The sequence below is a fragment of the Bacillus rossius genome, chromosome 10, assembly GCF_032445375.1.
Source record: "Bacillus rossius redtenbacheri isolate Brsri chromosome 10, Brsri_v3, whole genome shotgun sequence".
Classification (NCBI taxonomy): domain Eukaryota; kingdom Metazoa; phylum Arthropoda; class Insecta; order Phasmatodea; family Bacillidae; genus Bacillus; species Bacillus rossius.
The window spans coordinates 54,166,230-54,184,208 of NC_086337.1; the positions used below are offsets into that span (position 1 = coordinate 54,166,230).

Sequence of the window (17,979 nt, forward strand, 5' to 3'; positions counted from 1 at the left end):
TTTATTCTATATCCAATGTGCTGTATAATATTTTTCTGTAACAAAAGTTATGTAACCAAATTGTGATAATTGTTTACAACTATTAATTTTACAATAGGTTAGTGTATTACATAAAAAATTAGTACATATAATTTCTAATGCGTGTAAGAAATAAACATATTTTTTTTGAGTAATGCGGGTGTGAGTGAATGGTTTCGTTTGTAGTATTTTAACATTTTTTATTAGTACCTAGGCTAATATACCAGAAAACTGAGGTATTGAAAACTTGGGATAAGCAGCAGGATGAGGAATGTCAAGGTTTCTGTGACAGTATGAGAGAGACAGTAGGCAGTTTCGTGCTGTGATTGCATGGCAGTCACAGAAATAAACTTGTGCTAGCTTGAGATTCACATTCCGTGTACATTTTCAGCAAGAGGAAACCAATAAGTAGTGAAATTTTTTGAAATGTGACTCAAGTAATGAAGAGATTTGCTAGTAGCTGGGCTGGGGAGAAAGGAAGAAACAAATGTATGCCATTTCGGATCCAAAGTTTTTTGTTCACAACTTTTTTTTTGTATTTTTATAATGATAATTTTATTTTATTAAAGCATATTACATAAATCAGTATAATGGAGTGATTGACGTTTAAAGTTTTGGTTTCAACAGATATTTAACCCCAGAGAATTATTGATGGTCCCAGAAATAATTTATTTCTATGTATTAAATGGGTTGAAATTTTCAAAATTCTCACAATGTTATGTCTGTGAAAATTTACGGATATGTGCTTTCTGCCTTAACCCATTTGCATCCACTTACTTTAATGTTAGACATACCATGGAATCCATAAACTTTTTTATATTTTACTATTATTAAAGTTATTTTCTATTTTCATTATATTTTTATTCTTTAAATAAAATTTTAATAATAGTTTAAGTTTCACGATAATATACCTTTGTTATTACAATACTATCTACTCTGAGGGGTTATTTTCATTCTAAAGGGATTTTTTCAAGTTTTTCAGGCAAATTAGCCATTTTGCGTACCAGTACGCCTATGGTGTTATCGGCCAGAAAAATAGCTGCATACTAGTACGCTTGTAGATGCAAATGGGTTAATGAAGACAAATTTTCAATCGTGATTATTGAAATTTTAATCCGATCTAAAAAATTTTGGATCCAAGAGGGCATATTCCCGGCATCTCTCCCTCTCTCAGCGTGCGCGGCTCGGTCCATTTGGCTCGAAGGCGGGCCGACGAAGTGACGGCCGGACGACCGTGTTCCAGATGCGACCAGCAACGAGCGCGAGGAGCTCTTTGTGCAGAAGATCAGGCAGTGCTGCGTCCTGTTCGACTTCGTAGCCGACCCGCTGTCCGACCTGAAATGGAAGGAGGTGAAGCGCGCCGCGCTCCACGAGATGGTGGAGTTCGTGACGACGCAGCGCAACGTCATCACCGAGCCCATCTACCCCGAGTCCGTGAACATGGTATGGTGGCCCCCCGTGTCGTGAGCTGTGCTTGTGTCGTGTACATGCACAGTAGACTCCCGACTGTCCGGGCCGGGTTAACTGTGCCGTGTTTCACTTCCATGAACCACGAGCACAAAAATGAGTTTTTAAATTTATTTCCGTGCGCGCACGAAGGCAACGGCTTTTGTGAAGCATTAAATAAAATGCGATGAATTAGTTGTTGTTTTTGGTTTCATCGCTGTTCACCACTAGCTAGGAGCGTTGCAGCCAGGGCCGTAACTAGGGGGGGGGGGGGGGTGACAAGCGGGGCATGCGCCCCGGGCGCAAAGCTGTTGGGGGCGCCGAAATCGCTTGCATTGTAATTCCTACTACAACTGGTAACTGGTAAAAAGTTTTTTTAACTTGCACGCCAGGAATGTCTAATCTGATTTACAACATAACGTCTCAACATATTTAATGAACAAGTCTAGTGATTATACGGACTACCTACTTTATGGACATAGTGGGTTCATGCATGGAAGTTAACAGTAGCACAGAAACTGTTACATGTAGGTATGGAAAATGCTTAAATAGCACCATTTTTCCGTGGGACGACCCCGGAACCCGACACTTTATTGGTGTGGTATGTGCAAAAAAAAGAGGGGGGGAGGGGGCGCATGAATCCATTCATGCCCCGGGTGCCAGAGACTCCAGTTGCAGCCCTGGTTGCAGCGAGTGGTGCGTTGTCCCGGCAGTTCGCGGTGAACCTGTTCCGGACGCTGCCGCCCTCCAGCAACCCCAACGGAGCGGAGTTCGACCCCGAGGAGGACGAGCCGACCCTGGAGGCGGCCTGGCCCCACCTGCAGCTCGTCTACGAGTTCTTCTTAAGGTAGTGCATGCCGGCCGTGGCCCCGCCTCAAGGTATGCTCAGTTCCTCTCGCCCGATGCCAACTCTCTGTGTGTTGTCTCTCTGTCCCAGGTTTTTAGAATCTCCAGACTTCCAGCCAAATGTTGCTAAGCGATATATTGATCAGAAGTTTGTCCTCCAGGTTAGTTTGCGGAGCTACCGTCACACCTAGCGTGACCTGATTACCCCGGAGTCCGGTGCGTGGTAAAAAAATAAACACCCAAAAAAATTGTGCACATTTCAAGTAAAATATTTTTTTTTTTTTTTTTAATTTGCTTTAGTTTTTCCCAGCTTAATGTAGTGCTTTTAAGTAAACGTAAATGAGAGCAAAAGTGTGATTTCACAAGTTTTGTCACATTGGATTCATTTTTCCATGGTAATTTTATTTCCAAATATGCTGTTTGCTTGAAATTTTTAAAATTACACGTAGCCAGTTGTAGCACAATTATAACAAATTGCTGGTAAATAGCAGGACTGCTTCTTAGAAGTGATCCTCTGTTAAATTTGCAGGTTTTTTTTTGTGTCATTGCATTGATTGGCATATTTATATTTTACATTTCAACTACTGCAGTTGTATATATTTGAGTAGTTGACTTTTTCATGGTATGAATGCCTTAATCATCCAGTTGAGCTAGTCGTGTAACTTGTGTAGTTTCAGCCGGTCGTGTTCAAATGCGGTCCGTCGAACTGTTCCAGCTTCTAGAGCTGTTTGACTCTGAAGACCCCCGCGAGCGGGACTTCCTGAAGACCACGCTTCACCGGATATACGGGAAATTCCTGGGTTTGCGGGCATACATCAGGAAACAGATAAACAACATATTTTACAGGTGAGTGCTGAGGATTCCAACTGCAGAGGACTTTTTTTTTTTTGGGCATGTTTTGTTTCATCTAATTTTGAATTTATAAAGATTGGAAATGTTGAACGGTTGTGCGCTTCTTATCAATTGTCAAGTTATGTTATGATTAGGATTCTGATTTTATGGTTTTAGTTTTAGTCCAATTTCGTTTTTAAAACGAAGCATTTTGGTGTTATTGTTTTTATTTTTATAAACACTGTTTTGTAATACTTAACTCCACCAAAATAGGTGTAGAATTTATATGCTGCGTGTTTAGAGTGAAATAATTTTTTAATAAATTGGTCTAAAACAGATGCATTCAGAATAATAAAAATAAATTAGCAAGCATTTATGGTTTAAAATTTATTCAATTAGACATGCACAATAAAATAAATTTAAAAAAAAACTTTCTGATAAATACATATTGATACAATTTTTTGTCTGGAAATAACATGCCTTGAATTTTAAACTGTAAAGGATTCCTTTTTTTTGTGATTTGAATTAAGTTTTGTTTAAATGCTACTTAGTTTCATGATATAACCTGCATTTAGGTGCTACATGGTGTATTAACTTTAATTTCGTTGTTACGCTGTGTTTTGACCTGCTTTTTGGTGTTATTTTGGTTTTTTCACAATTCACCATATCTTCTCCCTGGTTATGATATCACATAGATTTATGGATCCAATTACATTAAGATGTCTTATTTAATGTCATACCATTGTTAAAAAAATAATGATAAAACTTTGGTTTTTCATTAAATCAGTCAAAGAGTGCCTCTCTTAAATTAAAAATTTTTAATTTATTGAGTTTTTTCTCCACAGCATTTCTCATATGCGGTCGTGTTTTTTTTCCCCCTGTGTTGATATACCCAATTTTATGAAACCAGCAAGATTGTTTTACATAATATGAATCAGCAATGTATTTTCTTTGCAGGTTTATATATGAAACAGAACATCATAACGGCATTGCAGAACTATTGGAGATACTGGGCAGGTAAGAAAATGAAAATCAGCTTTTTTTAAAATAATTTTTATATGAAAATTGCTTTCTTTTGAAGAATTTTAAAATTTATATGGATTAGGTGAATAAGTTTTGTTTATTGAATTTTGCTAATGAAATTTTTGTAATAATCTGATTTTCATATAAAAAATGTGAGTAATGTAAGTGTATATTTGTATGAGATAGTGTAAAAATTTGAAATGTTTAAGCAGGGATTGCATGTGAAACAAATTTTTTACAATTGTTAGAATGAATTATGTCATACTCATGAAGGAATTGAATTTTTTTTTTAAAAGTAATTTCTACAGTATCTCAATAATTCACTGAGCAAAACAGTAAGAAATGAATTTTGGCGGCATATGTTGTCCAACTTGTAATTCTCAGAATAAATATTTTAAATTAATATGTAACAGTAGTGTGTGTGGGTTTTATGACCTTGAATTTTGGGGATTGTGTGCAGAAACCTGCCCCTAGTTTGTTGGTTTTTACTCTGCTCTCACATAATTCCCACTACTGAAATCTTGTGATCCATTTGACTGTCAGTCAATTTGGCTAAAGCAAGCTGATGTAAAGTGTTAAGAACAAATTTGATAAAATAATGTTGCAAAGAAGTATGATTTATTTAAATACTAATCTGTTTATACAGTTTTTGCTGTCGGTAAAATCTGCAGTCTAAAAGCACAGAAAAAAACCAGCTTTAGAACACACAAAAAAATAGGTTTTAATTTTTCATCGTGCATCGTAGTTATGGCGAGGCCCGGTCGACTGAACAAAAGAGAGACTGATTCTTTGCTTCAGCACGGGCCTTATTACAGTAGTGTCTCGAATCACCAAGCTTTGACTAACCAAGGTTTCCACATTATCCGAGACGAACTGAAGCAATTTTACCACAAAGATTGTCGTAACATTTGAGGACCGAGAAAGTGATCTATTGGCAGGACGCTTAAAGAAAACTAACATCAAAGACGACAGTCGTTTGGGCGAATCACAGAGGGACGTGAAAGAATCTACGCTGCAGAAACACTGGAAAAAAAAAAAAAAAAAAAAAAAAAAAAAAAAAAAAAAAAAAAAAAAAAAAAAAAAAAAAATCACCCCGATATATAACTGTAGGCCAACTTACACTCTAAAATATTTTCTTATTACATCATTGTTATCCAATATTTTTCTTATCCGAGGTTTCTGCAGTCTACAATTTAAATCTTAACTATTTTCTTATTACATCATTGTTAGCCGATATTTTGCTTAGCCGAGGTTTCTGCAGTCTACATTTACTCGGTTAATCAAGAGATTACTTTATATATATTTAAAATTACCATGTGATATGAAAACGTTGTAAGGTAATGTTACGAAGAGGTCCTGGAAAGGTCACCCCGTGTAACGCGTGCACCGGGCGTGGTCTGTGCGCAGCATCATCAACGGCTTCGCGCTGCCGCTGAAGGAGGAGCACAAGGTGTTCCTGCTGAAGGTGCTGCTGCCGCTGCACAAGGTCAAGTCCCTGTCTGTGTACCACCCGCAGCTGGCCTACTGCGTGGTGCAGTTCCTGGAGAAGGACCCCTCGCTCACAGAGGCCGTCATCCGCTGCCTGCTCAAGTTCTGGCCCAAGACCCACTCCCCCAAAGAGGTGCGTCGCTCTGGCACGTGTGTGCTGTTAACGTTAAACCTCGATCGTCCGGGCTAACCACAAGCGAAGGCAATCCGGACAATCAAAAACCCGGATGATCCAGGTAATATGGGCAAGAAGCAAAACAAAATCCTTGATTAATCAGATTATAAAAAATCTAGGTTTTGTTACAAAATTACGTAGTTGGCATGCAGTTGGGATATCACCCACACTTCTTTCTTTCTTCAAAAAAATATGTAGTTTAATAAAGTGAACTAAGATTAAAAAATATTAAAGTAACTTTTCACATCGTTTCTTAACACAGAGTATGTCATTTTCTTCTGTTTAAAACATGTATGGTTTTTAATGAATCATGGTCAGAAAAATTGTGTGCCAAATGTCTTTGTTTGCATAGATGTAGAATACAGGTAGGCCTATAACTTCGCCACATAAAATAAGTAATTAAAATAAATGAATTACATTGGTTATAATATAATTAGTCTTGTGGATATGAACGTGAGGTTAGTTGACCAGAGTTGACTGTGATTGTGACTGTGAAACAGAACTGTAGCAAGTGAGCGCGGGGTTGTCATGGGAAAGTGCGTGCCACAGTCGCACGGCCAGGATCTTGTGAAGGAGAGGGTCCAGTACAACCATTATATCATTGTTAATGGCTAAGTTTTCTTTTTAATTGAGATTGAAAGAAAATTGTCAAATTAAAATCTCAAGGAACGGTAGATGTTCAAAAAGCCAACGTTTACTCATGTAAATTTAAGTAATGATTTTTCTTTAGAAAAGAAAACTGAAAATTTTATATTTTGGTTTTTATTTAATTGTTTATAATACTTTTTTTCCTAATTAATGTTTTTGTTAAAACAATCATTAAAACATATGTATTTATATTATTAAATACATGAAACACACGTCATGTTTGTATGAAAGAGATGCCTACAGCTAACATGTGTGCAAACTGGCATTAAAAGAAAATTGTTGCAAACAATTCCTGCCGCTTCTGTGTGTGAGACATGTTGGGCTGGATGCGGGTGGAAATGCATTTACTGTAGACCACATTAAGGATTACAGTAGTCCTTCCAAATAAAGCTCTCTGTAACCATATGTAGCCGAGTTGTTTAATTTTCTTATTCCGTCTTCACTAGATTTTTTTTTTCTTCATTGAAATCCCTGAAGGGAGGGGCCTCCCCCCCGGCTACGTGGCTACTGGCTACGTCCCCGTGTGTGCAGGTGATGTACCTCAACGAGCTGGAGGAGATCCTGGACGTGATCGAGCCCGCAGAGTTCCAGAAGGTGATGGACCCTCTGTTCCGGCAGCTCGCCAAGTGCGTCTCCAGCCCTCACTTCCAGGTAGCGTGTTGGCAGGCAGCCCTGACTGATTTTCAGCGCTAAGTCTTTAACAGGACCGAGAATCCCTGGTACTTTCGGTACTAGGTAGTTTTTTAAATTTAAATTTTTTTATTAATGGAGCAGCAGTTGGTGTACAAGGGGGACCCAAAAAAAAATTTTTTTTTGTTATAAAAATTTATTTATTACCCTTTTTTACAAAATTCCTTCTATCACCTTCAAAGTACTCTACCATTAGATGCGATGCACTTGTCAAGTCTTTCTTCCCACTGTTTGAAACACCTCTGGAACTCTAAAACTTTGATGTCCTCCAATGCCCTTTGCGAAGTTGTTTTACCGCCTCCACCTCATCAGAATGCTTCCCATTTAGATTTATTTTTATTCTCGGGGGAACAGGAAGAAGTGACACGGGGCTAGGTGTGGCGAATACGGAGGGTGGGGAAAGACAGACCACCTCCGAGATGCCAAATAGTGGTTTACTCGTAAGGCCGTGTGTGCGGGAGCATTGTCTTGATGAAGGAACCAGGCACCTGATCGCCAAAGTTCCGGGCTTTTGATCCGCACATCCTCTCGCAAATGTCTTAAAACTTATAAATAAAAGTGTTGGTTAACTGTCTGGCCTGGGTAAAAAAATTCCCGGTGCACAGTTCCTTGAAAAGATAATCGTCTTAACATTTGACCTCATTTGTCTCGCTTTTTTTGGTTTGGGGGAGTTGGTACTCTTTCACTGGCGTGACGCTTGCTTGGTTTTTGGGTCATACCCGTAACATCAACTCTCATCGCCTGTAATGACTGGTCAAAAAGTTTGGATCGCTTTCATTCTCTTTTTTCAAGTCCTCGTTAAATTCAATCAATATTTATTTTTTTATTCTGTTTGAGAAAGCGAGGAACAAATTTAGTGGTAACATGTCTCATTTGCAAACTCACGAGTTATGCTTTGTCAAATGTTTAGTATTTGATGATGAATCCAACACTAGTAGTAAACTGTTGGTGTTGGGATACTTGCACAGGTCTGCAGAGTAACAGAGCTGAGCGACGGTGTGTGTGTTGAGCGATGCCTGCCACGCGGCGATGTGTGCAGGTGGCGGAACGGGCCCTGTACTACTGGAACAACGAGTACATCATGTCTCTCATCAGCGACAACGCCGGCGAGATCCTGCCCATCATGTTCCCGTCGCTGTACCGCAACTCCAAGTCCCACTGGAACAAGTGGGTGTCCACAACACCCAAGCAGTGTCACTAGAATATGCTCCTCTTTGCTATCATATTTATTTTAAAGATAAAAATACAAATAATGTTTTTAAAATGTTGATATAATTTAATAAGTATGCAGTTTGTACTGTACTCAACATTAAAAATAGGTTTTGGGGTGGGGAAAATATATTATTGTATCAAAGGATAAATATGTAGTCGAATAATCAATAGCAGTTACAGTCAAATCTCTCTGAAACGAGCCCTCACGGTTCCCAGGAATAGGGTCTTAATAGGGGGGGGGGGGGGGTCGTAATAGATGTTTTCCTAAATTTTCAGTCAATTTCAACCCCCCCACCCCCCTCCCACACCATTACTCGCTAAGAAATCAGCCGTACAATGGCAGGATGCTGTCACTCACAATGCTAGACGGCTTTGCTTTAAACCCACTTCAACCTTCATGACAAGTCCGTCGCCCTACAGGCCACCTCTAAAGAAAATATGTCAAAAGACAGTTTATTTTTACTGGTTAGTTAAAATGTACGTTTTCTGCATCCCGTAGTTAAATACACTAGAACCCCGATGTCACGAACTCCGGGTTTAACGAAGCAGTGATTTTACGAATACATTTTCGGGAACCGTCAAAAAATTGGACATTTTGACCAAAATGTGAAAATAAGAAGAAAAAAACGAAATGAAAGATCATTATAATCTGTTAATTTTAACACACAGCGTATTTTTGTGTCGGCTTTAATACTTCCAATAATGTTCATGTAAAAATAACAAAAAAATAACGGCACATTTCCTTTAAAAATATGGCAGAGGTAGGTTCTGCAACGCGAGTGGGCGCACACGAAGCTCGCCCGGCTGGCTGGCGGCAGCGGCTTCATGACGCATAAGCTCACCCCTCCCTCCCCTCGTTAACATTCTTCAAGGCTAGCTCATCCCTCCCAGACACAAAACCATCTAGTGTCCTCCCTTATAACACCCCAACTTTGCTCCCCTTTGAAAAACGTTCAGTGAGAAAATGCTCTTTTCACCCTCCCTTCTCCCTTAAAATTTGGCTGTTATGAATGGGGTACTAATGCGGTGAGGGAGAGGTAAGATCGTTGTAAATATTTTCGGACCCCTCCCTCCCCACCAAATACGCCCAAAATAAAGTATGTCAAAATATGTCACTTTTCACACCAAGTTCGAGTTCAGTCATCTCTGGCAAGGAATTTACAAGCTTTCAAACTTAAATATAAGTGTATTTTAATAGCAAGGGTCCTATGAAAAGGAATATACCAAATAAAATCAAGCTGCTGTCACCATAAAAAGCATAAAATGGCCCAATGCGTGGTCGCTTCGTTATTGCTCGCGTGAGAGGCGAGTACGTGGAATGTTAGAAGAAAGATAAGTGCGGGGGGAGACAGACGGCAGCCAGTGTGTTTCCTGCTTGAGGAATACATGGTGTAGCCTTTTTTTTTTTATGCTGGGTGAAGCGACCTTTTTCTGTCAACCCACGGGAAAAGATAATTGCTTGAGCTGTCAAAATAAACATCGCCGCGGCAGTTAATAAAACAAGTCGAGGCGGGCGTGCATCCAGTTGGTCGCTGTGTATATCTACTCGAAAAACATAACATCTCAATTCATAGCAAGATTCCTTATAACCTATACGTATTGCCGGATGTTTTCAGCCTGATCCATACAAGTTCTTTAGCCACGTTTTAAATGAAAACAACTGGCGGGCCAGTGTTGTGCCCTGTTTTGCGGACACATAAAGCTTTTATCAATTTGCTGACAGTTTTAATATATTTTTATTCTCGTTAAAATGAAGCAGATAACGTGATTCGTGGAATGGGGGTTGTCAAGCGCTGACAGCGGTCGACAGGAAGTGGTATCTATTTTTAGATATGCGCTGCCTACGGCAGTACAGCATTCGGCAAGAGAAACGCAGTAACACGCTACTCACCACAAGAAATTTATTTTCTGTCCGATTTTATTCGGATTTTCGGCAATTATTTCACGATTCCTCAAAATCGGATTGTAATAGAGGTGGTCGCAATAAATGGGGTCGCAACAAAAAGGTTTTACTGTACTAGCTATATGTGCGTACGTTAATATGTGATTGTAAAATACAAGTAAAAGAAAAATTACAACTTAGATTGATATGTGACTTTCTTCCAGAACGATCCACGGCCTGATATACAACGCCCTGAAACTGTTCATGGAAATGAACCAGAAGCTGTTCGATGAGTGCACTCAGCAATACAAGCAAGAGAGGCAGAAGTGAGTATAGATGCATTTTGCCTCGGTTCATTGAATTTAGGCAGCTTTCAAAAGGTGATATAAAGTATACCCTCAGTTTGGTGAACTGCTTTTACCGCGCAAGGTCTGTTTTTGCTGAATGTGCTGTAATTTACATGTGTGGAAATGTTTCTTTTAGGTTTGTTTTATGTAAGCATTGACACCAGTACTAATGTAGGAGTGTTCACGAAATATAAAAAATGTAAAATTTAGGCTTTTTCCCCAGGAGCAAAAAAAAAATAAATTATGAAATTTTATGTTGCACTTTAACAAAGCAAAGGAAGGAGTATCAAATAAAAATAATAGTACAACTTTATGACACAATAAAAAATTATTTTGTTACTACATACCTTCATGTATCAGTTTACAAATAATCAAACTGTTCTGTGTGTGTTTGTGTGCACATGCACGTGTGTTTGTGTGCACATGCACGTGTGTTTGTGTGCACATGCACATGTGAATATGCTTGTGTGTGTATGTATACACACATAAGCTACAGACAGAGCAACCCAACGATGATGACAAACAGATAATATGTACAAAATACTCGCAGTACAGCGACACAAATGCGAGAGAGCGTGTGGGTGCAGGGAGGGAGGGAGCGGAGTGCATGTGTGACCGGCCCTCGTGTGCGTGCGACCTGCTGAAGGGAGAAGGAGCGACAGAGGGACCGCGAGGAGGCGTGGGGCCGCGTCGAGGAGCTGGCGATGAGGAACCCCAGCTACGCCCCGTCGCGCGCCAGCAGCGTCGACAGCAACATGGACGCCTCGCCGGAGGGGGACGACAACGCGGACGACATCACCTACGAGAAGCTGGAGGCCGAGGCCAGAGAGGTACGTTTCTGTTTGCGATGGCTAGAAATAGAGCTGTGCCGATGCAAATCGGCAGGTGCTGACTTTGCCGATATTTAAGCCCGCTGCACACGGTACAATATTCATTACAATATTGTATGCTAGGAGTCGTACTGGCTCTACTACTTGTTTCTTCACTCGAATTCAAACTGGATACCAGTAGCTGTACTAGCTGGGCTACTGGTTTTGCGTAATAGACTGCGTCCTGTTTTCGTTGCTTGCTGTGTTACAATATTTAAGGAGTGGCCAATCAGAACTCACGAAAACAGCACGAGGGATTTTTTACACTTTTAACCGCGCATGTCGTTATAAACATGGACGGAAAGAAGTGGACTAGTGACCAACTTCTCGTTTTAATAAATGCATTCAAAGAAGAGCCTTGTTTGTATGCAGTAAAAAAATGTGAATTATCATAATAAAAATTTGTTGTGGAGAATATTCGCTTATCAAAACTAGTAAGGCAGCTAGAATCGTGTGCAGCACAAACTTGTAGCGCACCTAGTGTTTCAGCTTGTAGCCTACACAGTACAGAAACCAGTAAGCATTCTAGTAAGCAAACTAGTAGAAAATATTGTACCGTGTGCAGTGGGATTTATTTCAATCGGCGTTCCTGCCGATTCACGATACACTTGTTAATTTTTGGCTGATATTATTGAAAAATTAAAGTCTCTATCATAACCTAAAAATCCACTAGCACCCTTTTCACTTTTTGTGCTATAATTTGAACTTGCATCATTTCTTACCTACGTGTGCCATCTGTACATAGCAAACATAAACATCCTATGTTTTAATAACGTTCTTGAATCTAATAATTCTTAAATATAACCAGCACAGTAGAGTTAGGTAAGAACAAAAACTTGCTTTGTTTAGAACATGGCTACCACTACAACCAATGGAAAATACCAACTGCTGGATATGCAAATAAATGTTCGTAATATTGTGAGGGAGACTTTTTAAATTAAATTAAGTAAAAATTTTAAAATTGAATAAAAAAATAACACCTAAATAGTATAGGATTTAACATGACATAAATTACTTTTACTGATTCCAGTGTAAAGCTACCACATGAAATTCATTTTGGTATACATGTTTGGTACCAAAAATTTTCTCCGCCACACATGTCTAAAGGGTATTGGAATTCCCATTGTAAACATGTAATTTTTGCACTTTTTTAACTTTGTATTTTGTAAATCACTATATTTCATAGTTACCGGTTTGTAAATAATCTTATTTTATATAATTAAGTATAAATAATAAAATTTTCCATCCTCCATTAGTAAATGTTTCAATAAGCAACTAACGGATTGTCGTCAAACAAATGAAAACAAGCTAAAAATAAGAGTTAATAAACAGAGGTTATGTTCCATTTATAAACTAAAATACATGTGCATTCCCAATGAATGTTTTCTTAGATTAAGTTATTTTTGGCAATTTAGGTACAGTGATAAAATTGTTTTAACCAAAATGTATTTTCTCGTATATTTGTTCGGAATCTGTGAGTTTAACAGTTGTATCGGCATATTGGCAAAATTTTGTGAATTGGTACTTACGTATTGTCGACATTGCGTTCATTAAAGATGATGAAGGGTGATGGAGATAAAAATGCACCATTTACGAAGAATTGAGTAGGTGGGGGACATCAGGACATCCTGAGAAAAACCCACCACATCTTGGCATGCAACAAATCCGGCTTTGTTCCACCCGGAATCGAACAAGGATTGCTCTGATGATCTATTTTTGAAGCTTGGCTCTGTAACGTGCAAATTGATTGGTAGTTTAATGTAGCTCATGTAATGTGCTTGTTTTAAATTGAAGAGATAATGTGACTGAGATAATTAATAAGTGGAGCCGTGTCAAAACATTCATTTTAATAACTTACCCTCTTATTGCTCCTCAAACGTAAATTCTATAAGAATTTTATTCAACTGAGTGGCTCAGAAATCCTGACCAGAAATATTTGAACCCTCCACTTGGGGTGGAGCAGATATTCACCAGCACACACACGCCAGTGAAAGGCACACGGACAGGAGTGTGGCGCGAGGTGTCGCCGCGCGCGGCCGTGCCGGAAGTGGCGGTGTTTGCCCCCAGGTGCGCAAGACGCGCAACAAGGAGAAGCCGCTGCTGCGACGGAAGTCGGAGCTGCCCCACGACACGCAGACCTACAAGGCCCTGGTCGACCACAAGCGGGCGGACGAGTTCCTGCCCACCCCGCCCGACGTCAACAAGTGCTAATGGACGTGCCGACGGCAGGTCCGCAATCAGCGTGCGAGTCGTGCGCTTTCATGTATTATCTAGCCGAGCAACAGCTGCATGCGTCGTCGCAGGGACTTGCGGTGGCGAGCGTCCCGGGGGTGCTCGCGGGTTTGTTTGTACGTAGCGCCGGCCCGAAGACGGCGTGAGGCGAGGCGTTCGTCCACGGAGCGGCCCGTGAGAACTGTGTGAGTGACGTGAGCGAGTGAGTGAGTGTGTGCGAGTGTGTGTGTCGCCGATGTGCAGGAATATAGCGCTTGTGCCAATAATACTGACGTTCTTTCAGTTGTTAGGGTTACCACCATCATCGTTACGTGTACATTGGATGAGAGTTTTTATCAACAGCAATTTCTATCCCAAGAAGCGGGGCGGGAAACCCACCCACCCACCCCTCTTATGTCCAATTAAAAAAAAAAAAAAAAAAAAAATTAAGTCACCTCGTTAGTCCTAGTTGACAATATTTTTTTTTGATGTGATCATCGCCATTGTCATTTCATCCTCACCATGTAATATCGTGGCCTTTTTAATGTTGTACTTTCAAAAGTAATCCAAAGCTTTTTGCTAGCTTGATGTGACTTTGTCTTGTTAAACTGCAGCTTGTATGAAACTGTTGTAATGATATTATTTTTGTCATGCTCTCTTGAAGACTTGTATTTAAAATGGATAAGAGAAACACTTGTATGACTTCTATATACATAAAAAAAAATTATAGAATTGTTACACCAAAATTATTTTGTTAGCGTTAGCCGTTGTCTAGTCCTATAGGTACGTTGCTGAGTGCATGATATGTCATGTTGAGATGATTAACCCCTTTAGAGGAAAATTTTAATTTTGGAATTGAAGATGATAGCTGAATGTGGATAGGTGTCTGTGAATCTTTTGTAAATAATTTTTATTTTTTACTGCTAAAGCTGCGAGACTTGTTGGCAGAATGTTTGCAGAAAGAGACATTTTGTTCATACACAACCTGTTTTGCAATTATGTTATATCAGATCATAAAGAAATACAAAAGCTATCTTGTAGTGAAATAAAATAAAATTGTCTGTGTACTTGCTTTGAATGATACGTGACCTGAAATTTTGGAGTGTATTGAAAAAAAATTAATATACCTGTTCTACACAGATTTTAATTCATGTATGAGTATGTGAAAAAGTTTTTTTTTTTTGTGATTACCAAATGCAGTAGGCAAGCATTGTTTTCTGTAGGATGCAACTGATTGTACTGATGAGGTAGATCATAAAAAAGTGTTTGGGGGAAACCAAAGTACAGAGAATTTAAACTTATAAAAAAATACAGCTTTAAGAAAAGTTACCTTCCTATTTTACTACTTCAGATATCATTACACATTATCACTAAGCAAAAACTGGAAGTAGTGTTTTATTTTGTCAAAATTTTATTTTTTTGTAATTTTAATTTCAGCTTAGATAATTGTAAGATATATTTTTTATGTGAGACTCACCCTGATTATTTTAATATGTACTGATTTGTGCAATTTACGTTGAGTATTGGATGTACAGTATAGTCTTTATTTATGAGTCTTCACAATCTCTGGGTCCAGACTTATTTAATTGCTGTACGGATTTACTTGGTTTTGACAATGTGGATTTTCTGGCTTATAAGGCAAGTTTGAAGAGCTCTCAGCTGCTTCTCGTCTCGTGAGACAAGTCTTGTGGTGGTACTATTGTCGCTGTTGCATGGAGTCTTGCACACCTGATGGTACTTACACTGCTCTTGCACAAAGGGGTATGGAAAATGGCTATTTTAAGATCAAATTTATTAGCTTCAGCTTGTTATTTATTATTCCATGCAACATCGAAAATAAACACCCATGAGTTGGTGTTCTGTATTTGTGTTGCTTTTCTGTCATACTTTTCTATGCTGCTGAAATAAGAAGCTTCTCTTGCCAGATACTTGAGGCCAAATTCACCATAAACGATTAAGATTTTAAGGTGAGCTTAACACTTAAGCAAAGTTTAATAACCAATTGCATTTCACCAGCTACGTAGTTACTCAAGCATTTCTCGTATGCCAGTAATCTTGTGTAGTAATCCCTAACTTTTCTAATTTGTTCTAAGACCTGCAATTGTGCTGAATATGTAAATGGTTAGGGAAGGGAACTCCTACTTGACTATTCAAAAGCAACATGATTAAACGATTAAAGGAATACACTGTAAGTAGGGAACATTCAAATGACATTTGCAGTAATACTTATCTTCACACTAAAGAATCCACTCCTTGTTTTTACCTATAATTTGTTATTTTTTTCTTTCTGTAAAATTTAAACAGGCTTACTGGCAAAGTTTGTTTCTAGTTTTAAAAAGGCAAAGAATCTAGTCCCAAGCTTGAGCTAATTCTTTCACTGAGCCATTAAGGGGCAGTTACATCTTGAAGCTTGTCTCTGATTATCTACTTTACTTTGGTAAGGGTGAGCCATTTGTGTTGCATAGTGAGGGGATGCAATAATTAAATACCGGTAAGCCAGAGGAAGATAAGTGAGGTGGGGTTGTCTTGCTCATTCAAAGAAACCTGTAGGGTTAAAGGATCTTGCTCTTAGTATTTTAGTTTGCTTTATTACTTGGAGGTTTATTCATGTCTATGGGAGTTGGTCTAGAAAGAAGATGGGAGCTACCGTATTTCCTTCAGTCTTTCCCAAATGGACTGATTTATTTGCACGTTTCTTCCAGTTCCTCAGGTAAGTTATCAAAGTAATTTACAAGTTGGCCTGGTCATGAGATCGCTTTACGGGTGCATCAAAGGTAATGGCAAGGGTTTTTTTATTTGTGAAAAAAATTTCCTTTAAAGGTTGACAACTGGGTGTGTTGTACCTTGAATACCAAGTGACAGTAGGCAGTGGCAAAAAGTTGCAGGATCTGCGTGCTTAGTCTGCCATGTACTGTGATTGTGCCCTCATTGACTGTGATTGCTAATGCGCTGTGTTCATGTGGTTTGAGACCAACACCCTGGCATGAATCAAATTCACAAGCACTTGAGTTTATAACCAAATGGTTTGGAGTTCACAGTAGTCTTGGAGGTAACGTTACTTTAAGATTCTATGAACAACTGTGCGAACACCATATGAAACCCAATCAATCACCTGTGATCGTTATGTGGTCATTGCCTTTGTATTGTTCAGCCATCATCCGTTCTAGTGTTCTTCGTAAAATATAACAGGTATGGGGAAACTAAAAGATATGCTGCTGGCTATGAAGTTGACTAAAATATCTATCTGCGTGTGAACTAACTCTGTAACAACTTCAATGCAGGTTTTTGTTTATTTTGCACAAGGCTGTATTGCAGTTTTTAATGAATGGCTGTAGTGGTTTATTTTGGTAGGTATACATTTTTACATATCTTTATTAGAAACAATTTCTGGCTACCTAGGTCATATTTTTGCACCAGAACACTGCCCTTCTCTGGCTGCTAGTATTTCCTTATCTGAGTCTATACCTCTTTGCACACTTCTACTTATGCTGTAGATATCCTCACTTCTTTTTTTACTGAAACAAAATTGATCTTAACAACGCCCTTTATCCCTATTCTCACTACACTTTCCACAAAGTATTAATACCTTTTACCCCTCTTTTAAACACCTGTTACATTTACCAGGAAATTACCAAGAGGTTACATGAAATAAAAATACTTAAAACCTTTTTTTTTTTGTCATTAATATTTGTCCTAGAATAGCACTGTACGCGACAAGTTTGTCTGCGCCATATTTTTGGCAGACAATACAAAAAATAATATCCCTTCCTGAAATAAAATCCCAACTGTGCCTTTGAATAGCTTTTTATCCATACCCCTCCCATTTACGTTCTATATTCTCGCTGTTTTTTTCTCCTACTCTCCACCCTTTTCCGTATTATTTTACCGCCCCTACTCGCGCTACTTTTGTACTTTTACTCTTGCCACCTACCTTACCATTGTCATTTGATAATTTACTTGGTAGTGTGTTCATCAGCAAATGTTCCTGGTGAATCATATGATACACACAATTTTACCACCTTTCTCCTAACTTGCATCTTGTTCTTCCCCATTTTCACCATACATTTCCCCTCAATACCTCATCTTAGCATTGCACTCACCATTTTGCCTCACTAACAGAAACACTCTTATTGGCCAATAAAGCATTGTCTTCCAGCGTAACCAGTTTTTATTTTATCGAATTCTATTAATGTGTACTTTCAAGGGTGTCGCCAGGGGGGAAGGGAGGGTAGTTGCCTCCACTAGAGCCCTAGAGATTCAAAAAAGTGTAGCCAAATACAAAAAAAAAATACA

At 38.9% G+C, this 17,979-nt stretch overlaps 1 protein-coding gene across 2 annotated transcripts in view; it reads left to right on the forward strand.

Moving 5' to 3' along the window:
* LOC134536158 (serine/threonine-protein phosphatase 2A 56 kDa regulatory subunit gamma isoform) overlaps positions 1-14,753 on the forward strand; it is a 32,963-nt gene extending 18,210 nt beyond the window's left edge. The window contains exons 4-14 of one of the 2 annotated variants that reach the window (XM_063375785.1): positions 1,262-1,461; positions 2,178-2,311; positions 2,402-2,471; positions 3,026-3,156; positions 4,099-4,158; positions 5,572-5,785; positions 7,007-7,126; positions 8,205-8,332; positions 10,484-10,585; positions 11,253-11,436; positions 13,543-14,753. In XM_063375785.1, the coding sequence (XP_063231855.1) occupies positions 1,262-1,461; positions 2,178-2,311; positions 2,402-2,471; positions 3,026-3,156; positions 4,099-4,158; positions 5,572-5,785; positions 7,007-7,126; positions 8,205-8,332; positions 10,484-10,585; positions 11,253-11,436; positions 13,543-13,686 (1,487 nt within the window). In that variant the 3' untranslated portion in view covers positions 13,687-14,753. Of the gene's footprint in view, positions 1-1,261; positions 1,462-2,177; positions 2,312-2,401; positions 2,472-3,025; positions 3,157-4,098; positions 4,159-5,571; positions 5,786-7,006; positions 7,127-8,204; positions 8,333-10,483; positions 10,586-11,249; positions 11,437-13,542 lie in introns of both variants that reach the window. The other variant, XM_063375784.1, reaches the window with a different exon arrangement.
* Positions 14,754-17,979: the final 3,226 nt, after the last annotated feature.